The sequence below is a fragment of the Phymastichus coffea genome, unplaced genomic scaffold (genome assembly GCF_024137745.1).
Source record: "Phymastichus coffea isolate CEN01 unplaced genomic scaffold, Cenicafe_Pcof_1.1 PCOF00002, whole genome shotgun sequence".
NCBI classification, from domain to species: Eukaryota; Metazoa; Arthropoda; class Insecta; order Hymenoptera; family Eulophidae; genus Phymastichus; species Phymastichus coffea.
In genome coordinates this window covers 10,372,608-10,393,038 of record NW_026706813.1, presented here as the reverse complement: position 1 = coordinate 10,393,038, position 20,431 = coordinate 10,372,608, and the positions used below count along the sequence as shown (strand labels likewise).

The window sequence follows — 20,431 nt, the reverse complement described above, 5'->3', positions numbered from 1 at the left end:
TTCTCAGCTGTATGCAATTTTTCATCCTAATTTACGAGCTAAGTGTGCGGCCTGTTTTTTCTTGGTCTCTTTTTATGTCGAGCCGCCGTTACACGTGACTTTCCAGTTTTTGACAATTTTAATATTTTATGCTCAAAGTAGTGACTTTCTATTTTCTAAAATGAAAGATGAAGACTGCGAAAGAAATGAGATCTAGATGAACCGTGCAGTGTAGAAAAAGAATTTTTCAAAATTCTAAAAAAATACGAGAAAGACAGATCTTCAAATTGCTTTTTATTCGTTTTTTAGCATAAATCAACCCTGTTTATGTATTTTTAAAAAAATAATGTTTTCTCAGACGAAGCTACATGTCAATTAAATGGCGAAGTCGATCGCCATAACCTTAGATATTGGTACGATAAAATTCTGATTGGATGAGAGAAAGTCACACTCAATATCCTCAAAAATTAAACGTGTGAACATAAATGGTAGGCGATACAATAGTAGGTCCCTTTTTTATCACAGGAAATTTGAACGTTGTAACTTTTGTGAAATCAGATTGTTTCAGCTATCCAAACGTTAAGATGTGATGATTTTGAAAATACACGGTTTTAAGGAGGATTAGGAGTCGCTATCTTTCGCAGTTTCGATGGCAAAAATTAACGATTTAAAGTTCGAATTAATTGACAATCCACTAATTTACCTGATTTGGCTCCTAGTGACTTTTTCATATTTCCTAACCTCAAAAAATGGCTTGCCGGACAACGATTCACGTAGAATGAAGAAGTTATCGCCGAAACAAATGCCTATTTTGAGGGTTTACAGAAATAATATTTTTCTGATGGCTTAAAAAAACTGGAAGGCCGTTTAATAAAATGTATCGACCTTCAAGGAGATTATGTTGAAAAATAAAAAAAAATTACATACGCAAAACTTTTTTTCCTTCTTTTTGTAAAAACTTATTGACCCCCCTTGTATTAGTTTCGCTTTATTGATTCGTTCCGTTTCATGCCATCAGCTCTAGAAAAGTTAGTTTTATACTTAAGTTGTAACAAAACTTAATCCTTTGTTACCAATTCTTTTGCGGGGTAAGTGAGGCGCTTTCGCTCATGACAATTGAGAGGGGAGAATGAGGGGAGGTTGATAATAAATTATATACAGACAAGAACCAAATCTCACTTACAACCTATTATTATTAATAATCATTCACACTGAACAAACGCGCGCATAACATAATCTAAATTACCGACTAACTAACTAAAAGTCGAACAATAAACTGCTTAAGATAATCGCAACTGAACATTTCGCATTTCACTAATACCAAATCGCACACTTAACCTATTACAAACTTACTTAAAACTACGCGGACTAATACCGGGAAATTGCCCGGCACGTGGGCGCCTGGACAATTCACCGGTCGCAACTTATATCACTACAAATTAACCTTAGCGCGAACCTTCAGATAGCCGGCACGTGAGTGCCAGGCTATCTCTTTCACCGTGCACCGGTCGTCGCATCAACAGAGAGAGAGAGTGTAGAGAGAAAGAAGAAAAGGAAGACTTGACCTTTTTTTTTCTTGTTCCTTGCAACGTCGAGAATCCTGGGCGATGTGCTGCCGCAGGACGTACCGGCCGTCGTCGCTGGTCAGATCGTCGCTACCCGCTGTCGCTGACCAGGTCTCCGTCGGTGGCGTTGACTCTCTTGGCAGGTGGGCTGGCTGTTGTTGCTGGCAAAGCCGTTGCCGGTAGGGTTAATCGTCCTTCCTTCCGGCTATCCCAAACTGCTCTCTCTGCTGGGCTCGGACTCTAGCAAGACTAGGCTTAGACTCCCTCACTCTCGTAAGGCTCGGCTGCGACTCTCTCACGCACTAATTCTTGCGCGCCTCTTGCAGTCGCTCTGCGGCGCTCGCTCCTCTCCCTACCTTGACCTATTAGTTAGGCGGCACGCGACGCGTCGCTTATCGGTCACGCGTTGCGCGCCTGCCAATCCCTGCATAGGCCTAATACTCTCTTTCTCTCTCTCTCTTTCTCTCACTCTCTCTCCGCGCTCTTCAACTTTTCTTGCGCTCAACTGCGCTGGCTCGTCCTTGGCGCTGAAACAAAAGACCAAGTGTTAGGCGCATACTTAAATGCGCCCAACGTTGGCCACCACGCTTAGCTGAGTGGGGGAGGGAGAAACGCGGACGAGAGACGGGCAAACGACCTGCTCTCGTCACACCCCCTTCCAAGGCCAAAGTTCGTACCCGCGAACGGCCTGACTCCGTGTCTCCCTCTCTCTCTCCCTGTCGACCGGCAATGGCAACCAACGATAGACGCTAAGTCATATAAGAATACCTTAGATTTAGCTTAAATTATACTTAATTCTAAGTTGGTAACAACCAAATCAACTAAGAGCAAAATCTAACAAACCGAATAGTTTAATCCGAGTTGTATGCCTAACCTTTCGTCATAGCAAGCCGACTAATCCACTGCGCCAAGATCGCGACTATCTCAGTACTCAATTAAACCAAGGATCTTACCATTCACTGCCGCTCCAACGACTCCAAATACCGGAGCCTGAGCGTTCGTAGTTCCTCCGCCGAAGGAAACGAGGCACTTGCCCCGGAGAGTCTTTGGCCGGCATCCTCAGTCGCCTCGGGCTCAATCACCCCGGCGCTCCGATCGCTCGGCTCACCCGCGGGGACCGACGCCTGCTCCGTCCGCGACGCGACTTCCATCCCCGTATCTTCGACCGAACCGGCTTCAGTCCCGGCTCCCTCTGCAGCAAGCGCCTGTGACCTACGCGCGAGCTTAGCGCGAAAACGCTTGCCGCATCGGTGCCTGGGCTTTTTCGCCTTGGGCTCCCCGACGGAGGATTCAGGGCTGGCTACCTCGGGCATTGACCTAGAAGTTTCGAGCTCCGGCTCCACAGTCTTTGGCTGCGTCGCCAGGAGCTCTACTGGTTCGCCCGGGCGAGCCCGAACCCTTGCCTCCTCCATCGACCGTGCGCGCGCCTGGTCTGCCATAAAGGCATCGCGGCAACGCGGACAGTCTTGCACGCGGACATCGAGTCGCCCACAGTTCCTACAAACCGGACGCGAGAGAGGCGGGTTCCTGCAGGCTGACCTGGGATGTGACCCCGTTCTGCAATTGAAGCAACGGAACGAAGGCACGTCCAATTCCTCATCCCAGAGGACCGGAGCCAGGTTTTGCAGGAAGCTACCTCTTACCAATCGAAACCCTGTTTCATCGACCCAACACGGCGACGCAGAGGACGAGGCCGGGCTCGCCACCTGAGGAGTCGGGACAGGTCGTACCGGCCTAAGTGTTGGTCGCTCCGGCACAACCGGCTCCACTCTTCGTGGAGTCGGCGGCACCACCACTTCCATCCTTGTGCCTGCCTCTCCCGTCTTCTCGGTGACTGTGCTCGCACTAACTCCCGAGGCTTTCCCTTTGTCGACAGCCAACGAAACCGATGGCTGGAGGGCGCCTGTTGCCTCTGCAACGGCTCCCTCCGCCATCTCAGGTAGAGTTGGCGTCGAACCGGAGGTTGGCCTCTCAAAGTTACACGCGGATAGGTTGAAACGCATCGTGCGCTTCCTCCTACCCGAATTCTGGCGAGCCTCAGCCTCCTTCTTTCTCTCGTCCTCCAAATACCCCGCTGGGTAGAACTGCGCGGGCCCACCCCTGCGGACGAATTGGTACGCGGGGTCTAACCTCTGTAACGCGAGCGGTTTGAAAGGGAGGTTAGGATGGACGTGTGGTTGCGGAGCCACTCGAGGCAGCTCCTGCACCGGCATCGCCTCATCCTCGGAGTCGCTCGAGCTTAGCACCACCTCCAGTATCCCGTTGGTGGCGCCTCGCTTTATGGGACTCCAGTTTCCCCTTCCAATACAAGCTCTCGCGGTACGGCTCCGATTTGCTGCCCTACCCGCGAGATGTCCTCCCGCGGCAGCTCGAGAGCCCGGCGATTTCTCGCCTTGGCTACTCGTGCCCGCCTGCGAGAAGACAATTCCCTCTTTTGCGGCGATAACTCTCGACTTCTCGGATGCTTCGCGTATGCAAAGCGTCGTGAGCAGAAACGCTGCGCTGCGACGCACTGCCTCGTCCCAGGTACGCGTGGGCGCAGCCAGACGAATTATCGAACCCGCACGACGATTTCCCGTTAGCAAACGGACCCCTCGTCGGTCGCTCACGAACAGCGTCGGGGGTGAAGGCAAAGGCGGCGGCAAAGGGAACCCCTTTGCCTGCCCGTCACTGTCCCCGCCAACCGACGCCTGTGCCAACCGTGAAACACAGGAGGCAACCTCGCCGTCAAAGGAGGCCGCCTGCCCAAGGCCTGAAAACCGGGCGGCAGACTCCGACGCTCGGTCTACCTCCATCGCCTCAACAATTCCCGCCGAGTTCACCGATGCGGTCACGTCGCCGTGAGCGATGTGGCCCGACTCCTCGGTTTCAGCCATCATCACCTGACGTCGATGAACCTCCTGTACCTTTAAAACAAAACAATTCAGTTATTACACCTATCCTATTTCGCAAACTATTTCTTTACCTTACGCGGTGGTATATATCGCTTAATTTCGGAGACGTGTACCCTAGCTGTACGATGCTTACTGTTCGTCGTTAGCTCGTAGATCTCGGGCGAAATCACTGAAATAATTTCAAACGGTCCGTCGAATTTCGGATCCAGTTTCGCGTTTTTACCATCCGCTGCGCTCGAAAGCGTATTCACTTTGCGCAAAACCAAGTCACCTACCTGAAAAAGTACCTGACGCCTACCCTTATCGTAGTGTTTCTTTTGCTTTTCCTGAGCTTCATCTATGTGCCTAGCTACTAAGTCGCGTAATGCATTTAAACGTGATAGCCTATCTTCCCACGCCTTCGTATCTATCTTAACAATAGGGGCCTTTGCCTCGATCTCGCGCCTTAAACTCTTTACCGGGCGCGGATCCCTACCAAAGTTTAGAAACGCCGGCGATACTTTTGTAGACGCCTGAGTCGCCGTATTGATAGCATGACGAAATTCGTGCAAATGCCTATCCCAGCTCCTGTGATCGGCATCTACAAACATCGCTATCATCGTCTTTAGCGTACGATTTACGCGCTCAACCGGGTCACTTTGCTGATGATACGCAGGACAAAATATATGTTCGATACCATATTCTCGCAACCTGTCTTGAAATACTTTGCTCCTATATGCCTTCGCATTATCACTAATGATATATTCCGGAGTTTCCCACCTAAACAGGATTAACTTCTCAAGCGCGGCAACAAGAGCAAGGCCGTCCGCCGATCGCAGTGGTTTCAGCTCGACCCACTTAGTGAATAAGTCTTGAAAAACCACCAGGTATTTAAACTTATTTTTGCTACGGGGCAGCTCTACGACGTCAGTCGCTACTACGGCCCATGGTCTTTCTACCACGCGCTTACCCATTAGACCTTGGGGTGCCTGCTGGACTACCTTGTACTTCTGACATTGAGAGCACTCACTTACGAACGTCCTCACATCATACCATACTCTTGGCCAGTAATACTCGCGAACAATCCGATCGTAAGTCTTTTCACGGCCGAAATGTCCAGCGAATGGCTCGCAATGAGCGTCTCTCAACACCCTTTCTCGGTACTCCAGCGGCACCACCATGCGCCAACATTCCTCGCGATTAGTTATCGGATCGAGCAGGTGATCGCGCATGAATCGATACAACACGTTATTCTCTACTCTCCAATTCTCGAATTTCTTCGGTCTTTGAAGAACATCTTTCACGCGTTGTAGATACCAAGCATCCTGTATCTTATCAAACGCGCAAATCTCGAGCTCGTCCTCAAATTCTCGCGAAAGTGCGTCCGGCACATGGTGCAGCGCTCCCTTTCTGTGTATTATCTCGCAATCCAACTGCTGAAATTCTAATACCCATCTTTCCAATCGACCCGTAAGTTCGCGTTTATTAAGAATCCTAGTAAGCGCACTATGATCCGTAACGATGACAAAGTGTGAGCCTTCTATATAAGGCCTAAACTTTTTTACCGCAAAAAGTACTGCCAAAAACTCAATTTCGCTCACCGTGTAATTTCGCTCGTGCGCGTTCAGCATCCGACTGGCGTAGCATATGGGATGCTCGCCGTCGTCGAATACCTGGACCAAACACGCGCCAACCGCGAAGGAGGAGCCATCGCAGTGCAAGTAAAAGGGGCGCGTAAAATCAGGGCGCGCGAGTACCGGCGCCTCCGTTAATGCGCGCTTTAACCTCTCAAATGCAACTTGCTGTTCCTCCTTCCATTCCCATGGCTGGTCCTTTCGGATGAGCTTGGTCAACGGGACCTTTATCTCACTCTCGTGTTCGATAAAACGCGCATACCATCCAACCATACCTAGGAATCGGCGTAATTGAGCTACGTTATTCGGCGCAGGATAATCTACTATCGGCTTCACCTTGTCGTCGTCCGGACGTAGACCCTCACTATCTAACCTGTACCCCAAGTAAGTTACCTCGGTACAGAAGAAATCGGACTTTTCTAAGTTGATTTCTAAGCCAACGCTTACTAAACGCTTCAAAACTTTCTCTAACCAGATCACGTAGCTATTAAAATCTGCACTAACTACTAGCAGATCGTCCAAATACCAGAAAACGTGCGGCTCATATTCTGGACCGAAAAGTGCGTCTATGAGGCGGGTGAAAGTAGCCGGCGCATTTACCAAACCAAACGGCATTCGCTCAAACTCCCATAAACCAAGACCTGGGACCGCGAACGCCGTATATTGTTTGCTATTTTCTGAAAGCGGAATTTGCCAAAACGCCGCTCGCAGATCTATTTTCGACAGATAGACTGCTCCGCGCAACCTATCTAAAATAGCGTCAATGCTAGGCATCGGATACGCGTCCACTTTCGTCACCTTATTTACTGGTCTAAAATCGAGACAGAACCTATAGCCGCCGTCCTGTTTACGTACGATTACCGGCGCACTACTCCACTGACTTTTCGATGGCCTAATTATTTTCGCCTTCCATAGCCGCATGGTTTCTTCCTGCGTGAATGCTAATATAGGAGGCGACATTCGGCGCATCGGCGTCTTTATCGGGCGCGCATCGCCTACATCGATAATGTGCTCGATAACTTTTGTAACCACCGGAGATTCACCAGGCTCCGGGACAATCCGGCGAACAAGCGCCAAGATTGTCTCTCGTTGAGCCTCCTCGTAGCTGCTTAAACCTGCGCATTCCGCAAAAACAACTATCTCGTTACTATTCTGCTCTGCTAACGGATACCAGTCGCCTTGGTCACCTGCCCGCCAAGCGCGATTACCGTAGCTAATATTTATATTCCACGCTATCCAAAAGTCAGCTCCTAAAATCAAGTCGTGCTTAAGCGTAGATACTACCGTCGCAATTAACCAATTCGTCCTACCGCCAATTTCAATACTTAACCTCACGTCGCCCCACGTTTGCGGCTTCTCGCCTGAGATGCCCTGTACAAAAATCGTAGGCGGCTTTAACCGATCCTTAAACCGTAAACCAAGATTCGGCCCTAGTACCGATACCTGAGCACCTGAATCTAGTAGCGCTGTATAGACTTGCCCGCCTATGTCGACCTTAATAAAGAACCTATTCTCTACTACTGCGACTAACGCTGCATCTGATTCATCTGCCGTTTTCTTCGGGATTTCTGAGTTCCACTCAGACCCTCCCCTCACTAAAACGGAAGGTGCGTCGGCACCGACGACCGAACGTCCAAACAACAAAACCCTAGTATCAACAAGCCCACTACTATCGCGCGTGACCATGACCTTTGTCGCAGCCCGCTCCGACGGGAGCGCAGCGCCTGAGCTCGTTTCCTTACCAACAAATTTCTTCACAGGTTCACCCTGATTTCCTAAAGCAACGGCCTTTTCCGAAGCCTGCCCAACCGTGGGCGAAATACTCGAACCTGCCTCATTCGTGTTCGTGCGCGACGATGGCAACTCATTTTGCCTCGCTGGGCACTTCTCAGGCGAGCTAGCTATCGCGCAAAATTTATTAAACCCTATCGGATCACGCATATCCTTATCGGGCAAAGTTTTTCGCGCGATAGTGTGTCGATCTTTTTGAAGACTTTCCGCGTCCTGTTGTAACGAGTCGCGTCTATTTGCCTCTTCGGGTTCATTGCTGATCCTACTAGGGAAATTTACGCCCTCGTCACTCTGCGCCTGAACTTCTTTCAATGTCGAACGACTAAACTCGCCTTTAAACACGTTTTTAAACTCAACGATTTCCTTACTTCCTTTTTCCGAATCCTCATACTCTACAAATACTGCACGCTTGACCTTAGCCTTGACTTTCAAATACTCTCCTATTACCTCGTCTAAGAGAGGTGGCGCAGAACTGGCAATTCCCGCCTTGTTCTCGCCTTCCCTTTTTACTAAGTTCATAAAAGGAGGCGCAGAACTGGCGGTTTCTGCCTTGTTCTGGCCTTCCCTTTTTACCTCAACTCTATTCCCTTCTTCTACGGTGCTTTCGCTCCTTGCGCGAAGCACTTTCTCTACCTCAATAGCCCGCTCAATCCATCTTAGGCAGGAGTCGTCGAGCGGTCGACGGCTCCCGCGCTGAGGTTTCCCTGCTTCACCTGATTACAAGTAGGGCATTCTCTAAACACGTAACCTATTGTCCCACAAACCTGACAATATAATGTCGACTCTGAAGTTCGCGTTGGACAGTTATTAGCGTAATGCCCCGGTTGTCGGCATTTATAACAAACTACCCGCGGATTGACCTGAGCTATCGGGCATTGCGCCCTCCTATGTCCCACCGCGTTACAATTGAAGCAAGCCCCCGTGAATGGCCTATTTAAGTTGCTACCTCCCTGATTGCGCTGCTGCGGGACCAGACTAGGGGCTACACCTGCAGCCGGGGCCAACGAAGCCTGCGCGCTCTGGGGAGCAGGCGCGGCTTCGTTCGCAGGCTGGTTTCTTGCCTGTGGCTGTTGCCTATCGGCAATAGCCACGGCAATTTCACCGTTCTGCTTCTTGCCCTTTTTACCTAGTTTTTTGTTTCGCTGCTGCGCTTTCTTTCTAGGAGATTCGACTATTAAGACCTCGTCAATCGCGTCGTTTAAACCGTCAATGGTTTCGACCGATTTTTGCTTACCGGGCGACTTCTTCGTCTCTGTGTACGCGGATTCCGGAATTAGGGTTACGTCAGCCGTGGGCGGTTTTTGCCACCTTTTCCAACCGGCCATGCGATCTTCGAGCGCCATACCCGCTTCTTTAAAACTATTTAGATCGGAGAAGGTCTTAGTTTCAAGATATCGCTTGTATCTTGGATGTAGACCCTCTATGATCATAGCTAACTGGCGTCTCACCGAAACGGGCGGATCAAAACGGCGTAATATCGTCTGAAAAGCCGCGACATAGTCCGTAATGTTCTCATTCTCGCCCTGTGTTCTTTGACGCAATTCGCCGTAAAGTTGTTCTCTATTCAATCGTCGGCAGAATTCGCTAGAAAAACTCTTTTTAAAGTCTTTCAGCGTCCTCCACATACCGCGATTAACCTCGTACCACGGACGCGCCTTATCGCGGAATGCGGTGCCTATTGCTATCAGCATTTCTTCGTCCGAGATGCCATAATAGCGCTGGCAATCACTCAAACCTGATAGAAAACTTAGCGCGTTTGTACTATCCTTACCGGAAAAACGAAGAGACCAGGCATTGAGCGCGCTTACTCCATCCGCAGGTATACCGTTTATATACTTGATTCTTGGAGGAGCACTCTTTTTGCTTGGTCTTTCCGCTCTAACTTGCTCAGTTTTCCGCGGCGATTTAACTTTATAGGTGTTGCAGCTATCAGTATCCGATAGACTCGAGCTAGTGTCGCTTCCACTGATATTTTCTACCTGTCTCACCTGTTTTTGTTTAGGTCGCCTTATGCTCATTACGCTCTTCTCGCTAATGATCGAACCTTCACCTAACGGAGCTGGTATTTCCATTTCCTCTCTAGTAGCTACCCGTACCTCGCGCTCCCAGTCTTCAACCCATGAACTTACTCTAGGCGCGTGATATTTCGTGCTCGCCGATCTATTTGAATCGGCATAGAGAAATGTACTATCTGCTCTATTGTTTGGTGCGTTCGCGTGGGCCGATGGCTCAGTCGCAACCGCGGGCGCGTTTAGCGTCTCGCGGTCGCCGAGCGGCTTGGCCTGAGGCGGCAATGAAGCCTGCTGTTCGGCCTGAGCCGCTCTACCGTGCATCGCCTCTCTTTCAACTCTAAAAACTGCATTCGCACCATCCGTGATGCCCTGTCTAACCTCGCGCCTATAAATCCAACGCGGTACTGCAGTTAAAGCTCCCCAGATTTGGTTTATCGCGCTAGTGCTACGCTCGCCTCGGTTTTCCGCGACTTGTTCGCGTGCGCGTTCGATCCTGTTGTCCGACGGCGAGCGAGTCGCCATCGGTAACATGTCGTTGTCACCGAGCGCGACTGCATTTTCGCCCGGCGGTCGAACTTGTTCGCGAGGAGCGGCAACACTTGCTCTTGCCGGTGTCGCCTGCTCTTGCTCACATGATAATTCGGCCGCCAAAGGTGCTGCAGCTGCCGCGAATTCATCGCCTAGGTTCGCGTTCCGCGCACTGCTTACCGTTGTTTCTTGCTGTTCGTCATACAGCTTTTCTGGGATTCGGCCTGACGCAGAATCGCTCGAGCGCAACGGTGGCTGCAAATCTGGCCGCTCTCTTAACAGCATATATCGAAAATACCGAGTTTGTAATTCCTCAAGATCACCGTGTAGACTAAGTTCGCGATAGCGCATTAATTCTAACAGAACAGCCGGTTCTGTGGATTCAATTTTGCGTTTTAATTTTTTTGCATGCGCGTCGCGTAATATTCTGCGCAAGACTATTTTATCTCTACACGCTAGCGACATTGTTATTTCTAAAGTGAAAATCCGTAACTTGACTACGACGCGAGCCTATGGGGCTAAGCAAGTCTCGACAGGTCCGTGTAACCTGATACCTTACTGACTAATTTCTTTCCAAGCTATAAGCCGGCAAGAAATCGCCTTACTTACGCCTATAGAAAGAAATTATAATTTATCAAAATTTACTTACCGTAATTTTGAATAGGCAGTCTAGTAAAATTCTTAAAACACAAAAAAAACTAAAGCGAAGAAAGAACGCAGTCGTCTAGCGTCAAAGCGACTCAATGACGCACCGTTGTCATCGGACACCGCTATTAAAAAAAGGTCACTGGCAAGCACTAACAAGAATTCAAAATACCGAAAACTCGAAATTCTTTTACGCGCACTCTTTTGCCCTTAGTTCACAAAGAAAATCAGTTAACCGTTATTTCTAAAATTTTATTATCAAACCATTTCTCTCATCTATCTCCCAATTGTCAGACTCACAAGGGATACCATGTAACAAAACTTAATCCTTTGTTACCAATTCTTTTGCGGGGTAAGTGAGGCGCTTTCGCTCATGACAATTGAGAGGGGAGAATGAGGGGAGGTTGATAATAAATTATATACAGACAAGAACCAAATCTCACTTACAACCTATTATTATTAATAATCATTCACACTGAACAAACGCGCGCATAACATAATCTAAATTACCGACTAACTAACTAAAAGTCGAACAATAAACTGTTTAAGATAATCGCAACTGAACATTTCGCATTTCACTAATACCAAATCGCACACTTAACCTATTACAAACTTACTTAAAACTACGCGGACTAATACCGGGAAATTGCCCGACACGTGGGCGCCTGGACAATTCACCGGTCGCAACTTATATCACTACAAATTAACCTTAGCGCGAACCTTCAGATAGCCGGCACGTGAGTGCCAGGCTATCTCTTTCACCGTACACCGGTCGTCGCATCAACAGAGAGAGAGAGTGTAGAGAGAAAGAAGAAAAGGAAGACTTGACCTTTTTTTTTCTTGTTCCTTGCAACGTCGAGAATCCTGGGCGATGTGCTGCCGCAGGACGTACCGGCCGTCGTCGCTGGTCAGATCGTCGCTACCCGCTGTCGCTGACCAGGTCTCCGTCGGTGGCGTTGACTCTCTTGGCAGGTGGGCTGGCTGTTGTTGCTGGCAAAGCCGTTGCCGGTAGGGTTAATCGTCCTTCCTTCCGGCTATCCCAAACTGCTCTCTCTGCTGGGCTCGGACTCTAGCAAGACTAGGCTTAGACTCCCTCACTCTCGTAAGGCTCAGCTGCGACTCTCTCACGCACTAATTCTTGCGCGCCTCTTGCAGTCGCTCTGCGGCGCTCGCTCCTCTCCCTACCTTGACCTATTAGTTAGGCGGCACGCGACGCGTCGCTTATCGGTCATGCGTTGCGCGCCTGCCAATCCCTGCATAGGCCTAATACTCTCTTTCTCTCTCTCTCTTTCTCTCACTCTCTCTCCGCGCTCTTCAACTTTTCTTGCGCTCAACTGCGCTGGCTCGTCCTTGGCGCTGAAACAAAAGACCAAGTGTTAGGCGCATACTTAAATGCGCCCAACGTTGGCCACCACGCTTAGCCGAGTGGGGGAGGGAGAAACGCGGACGAGAGACGGGCAAACGGCCTGCTCTCGTCACAAAGTAAGCTTGATATTTTAGATTATGAATATAATGAATATAAGTATAGTGGATCACAAACAGAATTGTTGAAAAAAAAGGCGTTTTTCCATATGAATATGTTAATAGTTTCAAAAGATTAAAGCAGACAGAGCAGCAAACATTTTTAACCTTCTATTAAAGATTTTTATAGCCAGTTGACTGATAATAATATCTCTGAGGCTAACTATCAGTATGCGCAAACATTAAGGAATATTTTGAATATTAAAGATTTAGGAGATTATTGTGATTTATATCTAAAAACCGATGTAATGCTATCAGCTGATATCTTCGAGGAATTCCGAAAAACTTATATGGATGCGTATCATTTTGACCCGGCGTACTATTATACAATATCGATATTATCATGAAATGCTATGTTAAAGTGCACAGATATTGAATTAGAACTCTTAACTGATATTGATATGGTTTTATTCATTCAAAAAGGTATTCGAGGAGGTATTAGCCAATGTTGTAATCGATATCCGAAAGCTAATAATCGTTACATGGGAGCAGAATATAATAAGGAAGAGCAGAGTAAGATTTTGATGTATTTTGATATCTATAATCGATGCAGATGAGCCATGACACAGGCACTACCATATAGAATGTTCAATGAAAGGTTAAAATTTTATAATATTAAATAGTTGAAGGGTTAGATTTTTATAATATTTCTAATGATAATGAGGTTGGTTATACTTTAGAAGTAGATTTAGATTATCTCTTAGATCTATATGACGAATATAAAGACCTTTCTCTTTGTCCTTAGCATATTACTATACATCTCCCGCATCAAAACAGAAAATGCTTTTAACAACACTTTACGAGAAAGATCGTTACATAATTCATTATACAGCGCAAAAGCAACCTCTCAAATACGGATTTAAACTGAAAAAGATACACAGAAAATTATTTTTTAAGCTCATAGTGAAAGATAGCGGAAGGTGTTAAATTAATTAACAAATGGTGTCGTCGATGTGAAGAAGAAGCACGGATGGCACAACACAACTTTTCCAGTAGCTCCATCTTTCATGAAAATATATTAGCAAGATAATTAACATGGACGTCTATTTGTAATAAAAAATCTATATATATTGGACTATCTATACTCGATCCTTCAAAAAGCATAATATATGACTTCCACTACGGATATATGAAAGAAAGGGTAGCTGATAAAGTGAAATTACTCTATATGGACACAGACAGCTTCATGTATGAAATTCAAGATGTATATATTTATGAAATTATGAGAGATGACATTGATAAATTTAATATGTCCGATTATCCAGAAAATAATCGATTCAACATACCCCGAGCCAATAAAAAAGTTCTTAGACTAATGAAAGATAAATGTAATGAAAACATTATAAAATAATTCATTAGTTTTCGAACTAAAATGTATAGCATATAAATAGAACATCAGCAAGCAATAAAAAAAAACCCATAAGGTTAAAAAAAGTATATCTCAAGAAGATTATTGAAAATATTTAATGAAATTAGAAATTATAAGGATCGAGCAATGCTGTATACGTAGTATACTACACGAAATAAGGAATAAGAGAGAGCAGAAAATAGCACTGAACCCTTATGAATATAAACGTTATATGCTTGAAAATAATCTACATACACTTTCATGGGGGCATCATAAAACTATTGAAGCCGAAAAACTAAAAGTGAACGCTGTAACACAGCAAAGAAAGAAAAAGGCTAAGGATATTTGTGGCGAAGATATATTTCACCGTAGTGATCACATTCCTTCAACCACTAGCAGAAGTCGTTCAAAACAGCTATTCGCGGTGAAAAGGAATAAGGGCCTATTAAAAGGAAGCGACTAAAATAACAAAATGTTGAAAAATAACCAAAAAGGAACAGGACGGAAGGTTGTATCAAAACCAAGAGCTCGCTCCAGCCCAAAGGATCTGAAGGATCAAATTTTTAATTTTCGAACTCTAGTAATTAAGGAATTAAGAAAAAATCTTCTTTTGTATTAGTAATATGAGTTATAATAAAAATTCATTAACCTTAATTACTGTCTTCAATTATTTAATCTTTATTCATCTCTTTAATTATCGCCGTTCTCACTATTATTATTATTATTATTATTATTATTTTTGTAACACGTACGTTAATAATTTAGGCCCGAACAACGTTGCGTCACAAATTATTTAAGGGGAAAGGCTCGGAAGGCACACTCGCTTCGTTGCGGAAAATTAACGAGGGCTATGTCGTCCGGTAATATCCATAATCGCAATTTAACTAATTACGAGAGAGACAGGTTAACAGAATAAACTCATCAGTTCAGCTATTTTACACTTTATTACAACAATAACGTACATACAGCGTTCGACGTGTGCGTCGGCAAAGTCCGGGCTAAGTTCGTTCCGTGCGAATTAACGCACAGGAGACAGAACATCACCTTACAACTTGTCCCGCGAATTCCGCGAGGGCGATGCGAGTTCACGCATGCAACCGCTCGTCCGCGTCCGGCCTATACAATGCTCGGAGAGAGAGAAATCGAGGCACGCACCGAGAAACAAAAAGGGTACCTGACCTTGGGAGGGAGCGCTGCTGCAGAAGTCCGCGTCTTCTGGGCCAACGATGTCGTCCTCGAAAGGCGGGTCTCTGGATGGATGCAGATGGTCCTGTCCTCCTTTTCTATTCCGTTCACTCAATATGCTTATCGCACACACTTCTCGGTCGCGAGGCTCAACTCTCCAAATTAATTGCTGGTCGAAGCCGCACTGACTGCGATCTCGCGCCTTCCGCGACGTCTTACTCGCCCCCTCCCTATAGGTACTCAAAAACGGCCGAGCGCCGCCGGCTACGCACACATGTGCGACTCATGCCGGCGACACTACTTCTCTCTCTCCTCCTCTGCTCTCCGCCCCTGCCCTATCCCTCCAACGCCAGGCATCTCCGCCGATCAGGAATCAAACCTGCAACAAAGCCATATCGTGCGTCGATACTCGGTTTTATTCAACCAAGACCGATGTGGCAGCGGCTCAGGGGAAGGCACGCGGAAGAGAGAGAGAGGCGAACAGGGCGATCGAACTCAACGATCGATTCGCCCGTCACATTATCATAATAATAATCATTATTATTATTATTATCACTATTATTATTATCCTTTTAGTGAAGAGGTAAAAGTAGTAATTATGCGATATTACTACCAAATTTCGATTCCATATTAAGGTATCATGACTGATAAAGATATTACCTCAAAGACGGCAGTGTTGGTTCGGACTCCCGCTATTTATCTCATAAAAGTGTATAGTAGGTAAAGAATTCAAGTAAATAGGAAGAGAGAGGGGCGATTTGAAAAAGGCTTAGTAGTTGAGTTAGATCCTAAAATAAAAGTCGAAAAGCGAAGACTTGAGTCAGTCTATTAGAAGAATTGGTAACAAACAGTAGTAGTAGTAACATATTAATATCCTTGTCCCCATTCTCAATCATATTGCGAAACTTACGAAAGGCGTTTTTTTAATTTTGTTTATTTAACATAATGTTTTTGCACTTGGATAAAAAACGTAAAATATTATTTATTATTAATTATGTAAAATTTCTACATAAAATTCTACCGTTAACTAATTAACACGGAGTATTTTATGTAAAATATTTCTTTAGGAATAAATAAATATTTCAGTCAATTATGTTTAAAATTCTGTTTCGAAAATGACCAAATGTATTATATTGTAAGATATCACGGTGGGTCTGAGCGACATTTAAATAAAAGTGAAAGCAGGTTCCAATTTTTTTGCATATTTCGGTAAAAATACTAATAATTAGAAGATCCCAGAAAGAATTAAAAAAAATCCCTGAGCCCTTTATGAAAAAATCAATTTTTAAAATTTTTTATCAAAAAAAAAATAAAAAAATAATTTTGGTTGTGGTTGATGGTATTAATAAATAAATCAGTATTTTTTCGATATTTACACAAATGCACATTTAATAAAAAAAAAACGTTAACACGAGTCATACTTATATATTATAAAAAATTAACAACATAACATTACATAACACAAGAAAATAATCAATCGCCTGAGGCTACAAGACTATGGAAAATCATAAAAAATAACTTTTCTATTCACCAACAAATAAAAATTATAAATGTTTGCTGTTATATTCTTGCACAGCTTTGAGCAAATTATTTGCATAATTAATATGGGTCTTTTTAAGCTTGTATTTATTCCAAATTTGCTTGAAATCTGAATGAACAAACTCCATAGCCTGTTCACTGTAATATCCTAGCCCTTTTTGAGTCTTTTTACAAAAATATTCTACATGGAAAAATACTGCATGCACCTTCGGTGTAATACTAATCCCTAAGTAAGAATAACTTCTTCGAAAATCAGTAAATATATAATTATATATTGCTTTATAATATATAATTATATATTATATAATATATAATTATAATTATTGCTTTATAATATATAATTATAATTATTGCTTTATAATATATAATTATAATTATATATTGCTGATTTTCGAAGAAGTTATTCTGACTTAGGGATTAGTATTACACCGAAGGTGCATGCAGTATTTTTCCATGTAGAATATTTTTGTAAAAAGACTCAAAAAGGGCTAGATATTACAGTGAACAGGCTATGGAGTCTGTTCATTCAGATTTCAAGCAAATTTGGAATAAATACAAGCTTAAAAAGACCCATATTAATTATGCAAATAATTTGCTCAAAGCTGTGCAAGAATATAACAGCAAACATTTATAATTTTTATTTGTTGGTGAATAGAAAAGTTATTTTTTATGATTTTCCATAGTCTTGTAGCCTCAGGCGATTGATTATTTTCTTGTGTTATGTAATGTTATGTTGTTAATTTTTTATAATATATAAGTATGACTCGTGTTAACGTTTTTTTTTTATTAAATGTGCATTTGTGTAAATATCGAAAAAATACTGATTTATTTATTAATACCATCAACCACAACCAAAATTATTTTTTTATTTTTTTTTTGATAAAAAATTTTAAAAATCGATTTTTTCATAAAGGGCTCAGGGATTTTTTTTAATTCTTTCTGGGATCTTCTAATTATTAGTATTTTTACCGAAATATGCAAAAAAATTGGAACCTGCTTTCACTTTTATTTAAATGTCGCTCAGACCCACCGTGATATGATATGATAATATTTTTTATTTGAATTAATCATTTCATTTTTTTTATGCAGAAAGATATAATATGAGATAATATTTCACTTTTTAACAAAATAGTGTTTTATTTTTCGAGTACAATACAAAAGTATTACGTTAAATTAACAAAATTAAAATACAGAATTAAATCTTGTATGATAGGTATCTATAAAACCTCACCCTTTGAAAGCATCTAAAAGTAAGTTAGAACACCTGTGTTAATTTTACATACATTTGATTACTTTCAAAGATTTGAAATAATTTTGTAAACTTGATTAAGTTTATAATAAAAAATTATTTATAATTAAGAAAATTTTTTTTGTAAAATCTAATGTGTATTTACCCAGCACATATATTACAAAGTGTAACAAGGTGGATTAACTAGTACAATAGGGATTTATTTAAGAACAAACTCCCTCGATGCAGAGCTAACTGCGGCTCCGTTAAACACGAATGGATATACGTGTATTCGCCTTCAGTGTCTTCTTTCTAACAGAGTTGAACTCACCTGAAGTCACCTGACTTGTGAAACTTGATCTATCTTAGGTGTGAGTGATCTAATGCTTAATCCGACTAATCCCCTAGATGAAATCGATTTAAAATTTAATCCGTACTAGATCTGTTAAACTATTTGGAAACGAAATGACGTAATGCGGCAAATAAAATTAATATGTTCAATTCTAGAAATTACAGTTTTTTACGGGCCGAAAGACTAACGCACGCGAATAGGATTTACAATGATTAATAATAATACGGTGACAGAGAGAGAGAATTCGAAACTTTGCCGCGAAAACTAACGCTCGGCGCGAATACAAAAAATAACGATCGCCATAGACGAAATACTCTCGCTAGTATTTTGTCGCGCAATATAAGGGAGGTGCACCTACTCTGCGGTGCAATTACGGTGATCAGCCGTAATTGTTGTAGCAAATTAAAGGTGCCCCTCATCTCAGCTGCGCTGTCTCGCTCGTGAACAATTGTTGCTCGCTCCATCAAATGCTGCTTTAGTTGCTGCTGCTTTAGTTGCTGCTGCTTTTATGTTTTCTTGCTAACACTCGTGCACTTCCAAAATCCCGGAATCTTGGTTTGCAAAAAACGGCGAAACACAGTGAAACAATTTGGCGGTACTGTACAAGTAACAGCTGAGGCTTAATTGAAAATTTTTAAGCTCTCGCGCTCTCTCTCTCTTTCTCTCTTTTAGTCGTTTGTTCAAGCATCGCGAGTGTACCAAATCGTGAACGGATCGATTAATCGAATCGACTACCGTTGCAGAAGTTATTATGTACAGTATCGCGTAAAACTTACGTCATTCATTGGACGTTGCTGAGAACTTTTTTGAAAAGCATAAGGATAGGAGATAAAAAATGAACGGTATTTCTTATAGACATTTTATTATCCTTCTCTTTATATTTCTAGAAATCTCAATATGAATTTGCTTCATTTCAAATTATTCCGATACACAGAAAGCCACGCTCCTGGCTTTCGCGACCATATAACTTTTTGCTGATTCATTTTCTTGTGCATCTCGCTCAAACTGCAATATGGAAATGAGATAACAGTTCCGAAAATTGCGCTGGGCAAAAGCTTTTCATAAATTATCATGTAATTAATATATGTAAATCTATACAGATTTACTGTCATATGTTATTTAGCTAGTTTCATATATTATATGAGCTCGATACTAATAGATTAACTATGGACTCATAAAATACACTTTTTTTAACAATATCCGAAAAGTGTATGCCAGTATCTTCACAGATCAATTAATATTTGCCTAACCAGTATTTTTCAAGTTGTATATATAATCCATTTTGGACATCCCATAAATTTTATGAAATATTGTATTGCATATGAATAAACTTTGGATTAATAAATTGAAATTTTGAGAAATATCCTTCATTATTGATAACCAAAATTACAATCCCAACATTTTAAGCTTATATTTCTGTTTCTATGACAGAACTTAAGATTTCTAACATTTTTGCAGTGGTATATTCGCATGCTTATCATCAATAGTGTGACCAGTTTCAAAGATTTAACTGAATTAAGGAAAATGACGAAGTGTGTTATAAAGTACGAAATAATATCAAGATTAAAATAGAACACAAAACACTTACATCAATAGCTCGATGATATCATGCTGAACTTTTGTGAAAATTAAACTGTTTCAACATATTATGAAGACATATTGTGTTATGTTAAATAAATATTAAAATAATGTACGTATATTGATTGAATATATTATTTACATAGAATAATTGAATAAGTATACCGAATAAGCTTACATCTTAACAAAATTGCAATTCGATCGTTATGTTATTTTTTTTGAAGCTCTCATCTGGTAATTGATAAATATAGACATATATTATGATTATACGTGAGTAATTTATTCTAAACCATTTTTGCTTTGAAAAACTTGAGGTAAAGCTCTCAAAATTTAAGTCGGTCACGTTCTGCTATTATTTCGCTTATTAAGCGACTTTTCCACATTATAGTGAGTTAACTGCAAAGAAAAGTTTTGCAGTGATTTACGCAGGTACCTATAGGTATATACATAAACACAAGTATGTAAAAGAAAAAATGAATTCAAAACCAAACAAATACCTCACATTAAAATTTAACACTGTACAATAATTTAATTTATGCCAATTTTACTAGCTTTGTGGTGTGTTCTATATTCAATTACAGTAAGTTATTTCTAATGTCTTTTATCCAGCTTTCAATGATTGGTTTTTTCTTTTTATTGTAATGGAGAAATAC

At 42.8% G+C, this 20,431-nt stretch overlaps 1 protein-coding gene across 4 annotated transcripts in view; it reads left to right on the top strand.

Annotated features, from left to right (window-relative positions):
- LOC131663832 (uncharacterized) overlaps window positions 1-19,872 on the top strand; it is an 816,929-nt gene extending 797,057 nt beyond the window's left edge. For all 4 annotated transcript variants that reach the window (XM_058934535.1, XM_058934552.1, XM_058934526.1 and 1 more), the window contains one exon: window positions 19,659-19,872. In XM_058934535.1, the coding sequence (XP_058790518.1) occupies window positions 19,659-19,687 (29 nt within the window). In that variant the 3' untranslated portion in view covers window positions 19,688-19,872. The remainder of the gene's footprint in view (window positions 1-19,658) is intronic.
- The last annotated feature ends 559 nt before the right edge of the window (window positions 19,873-20,431 follow it).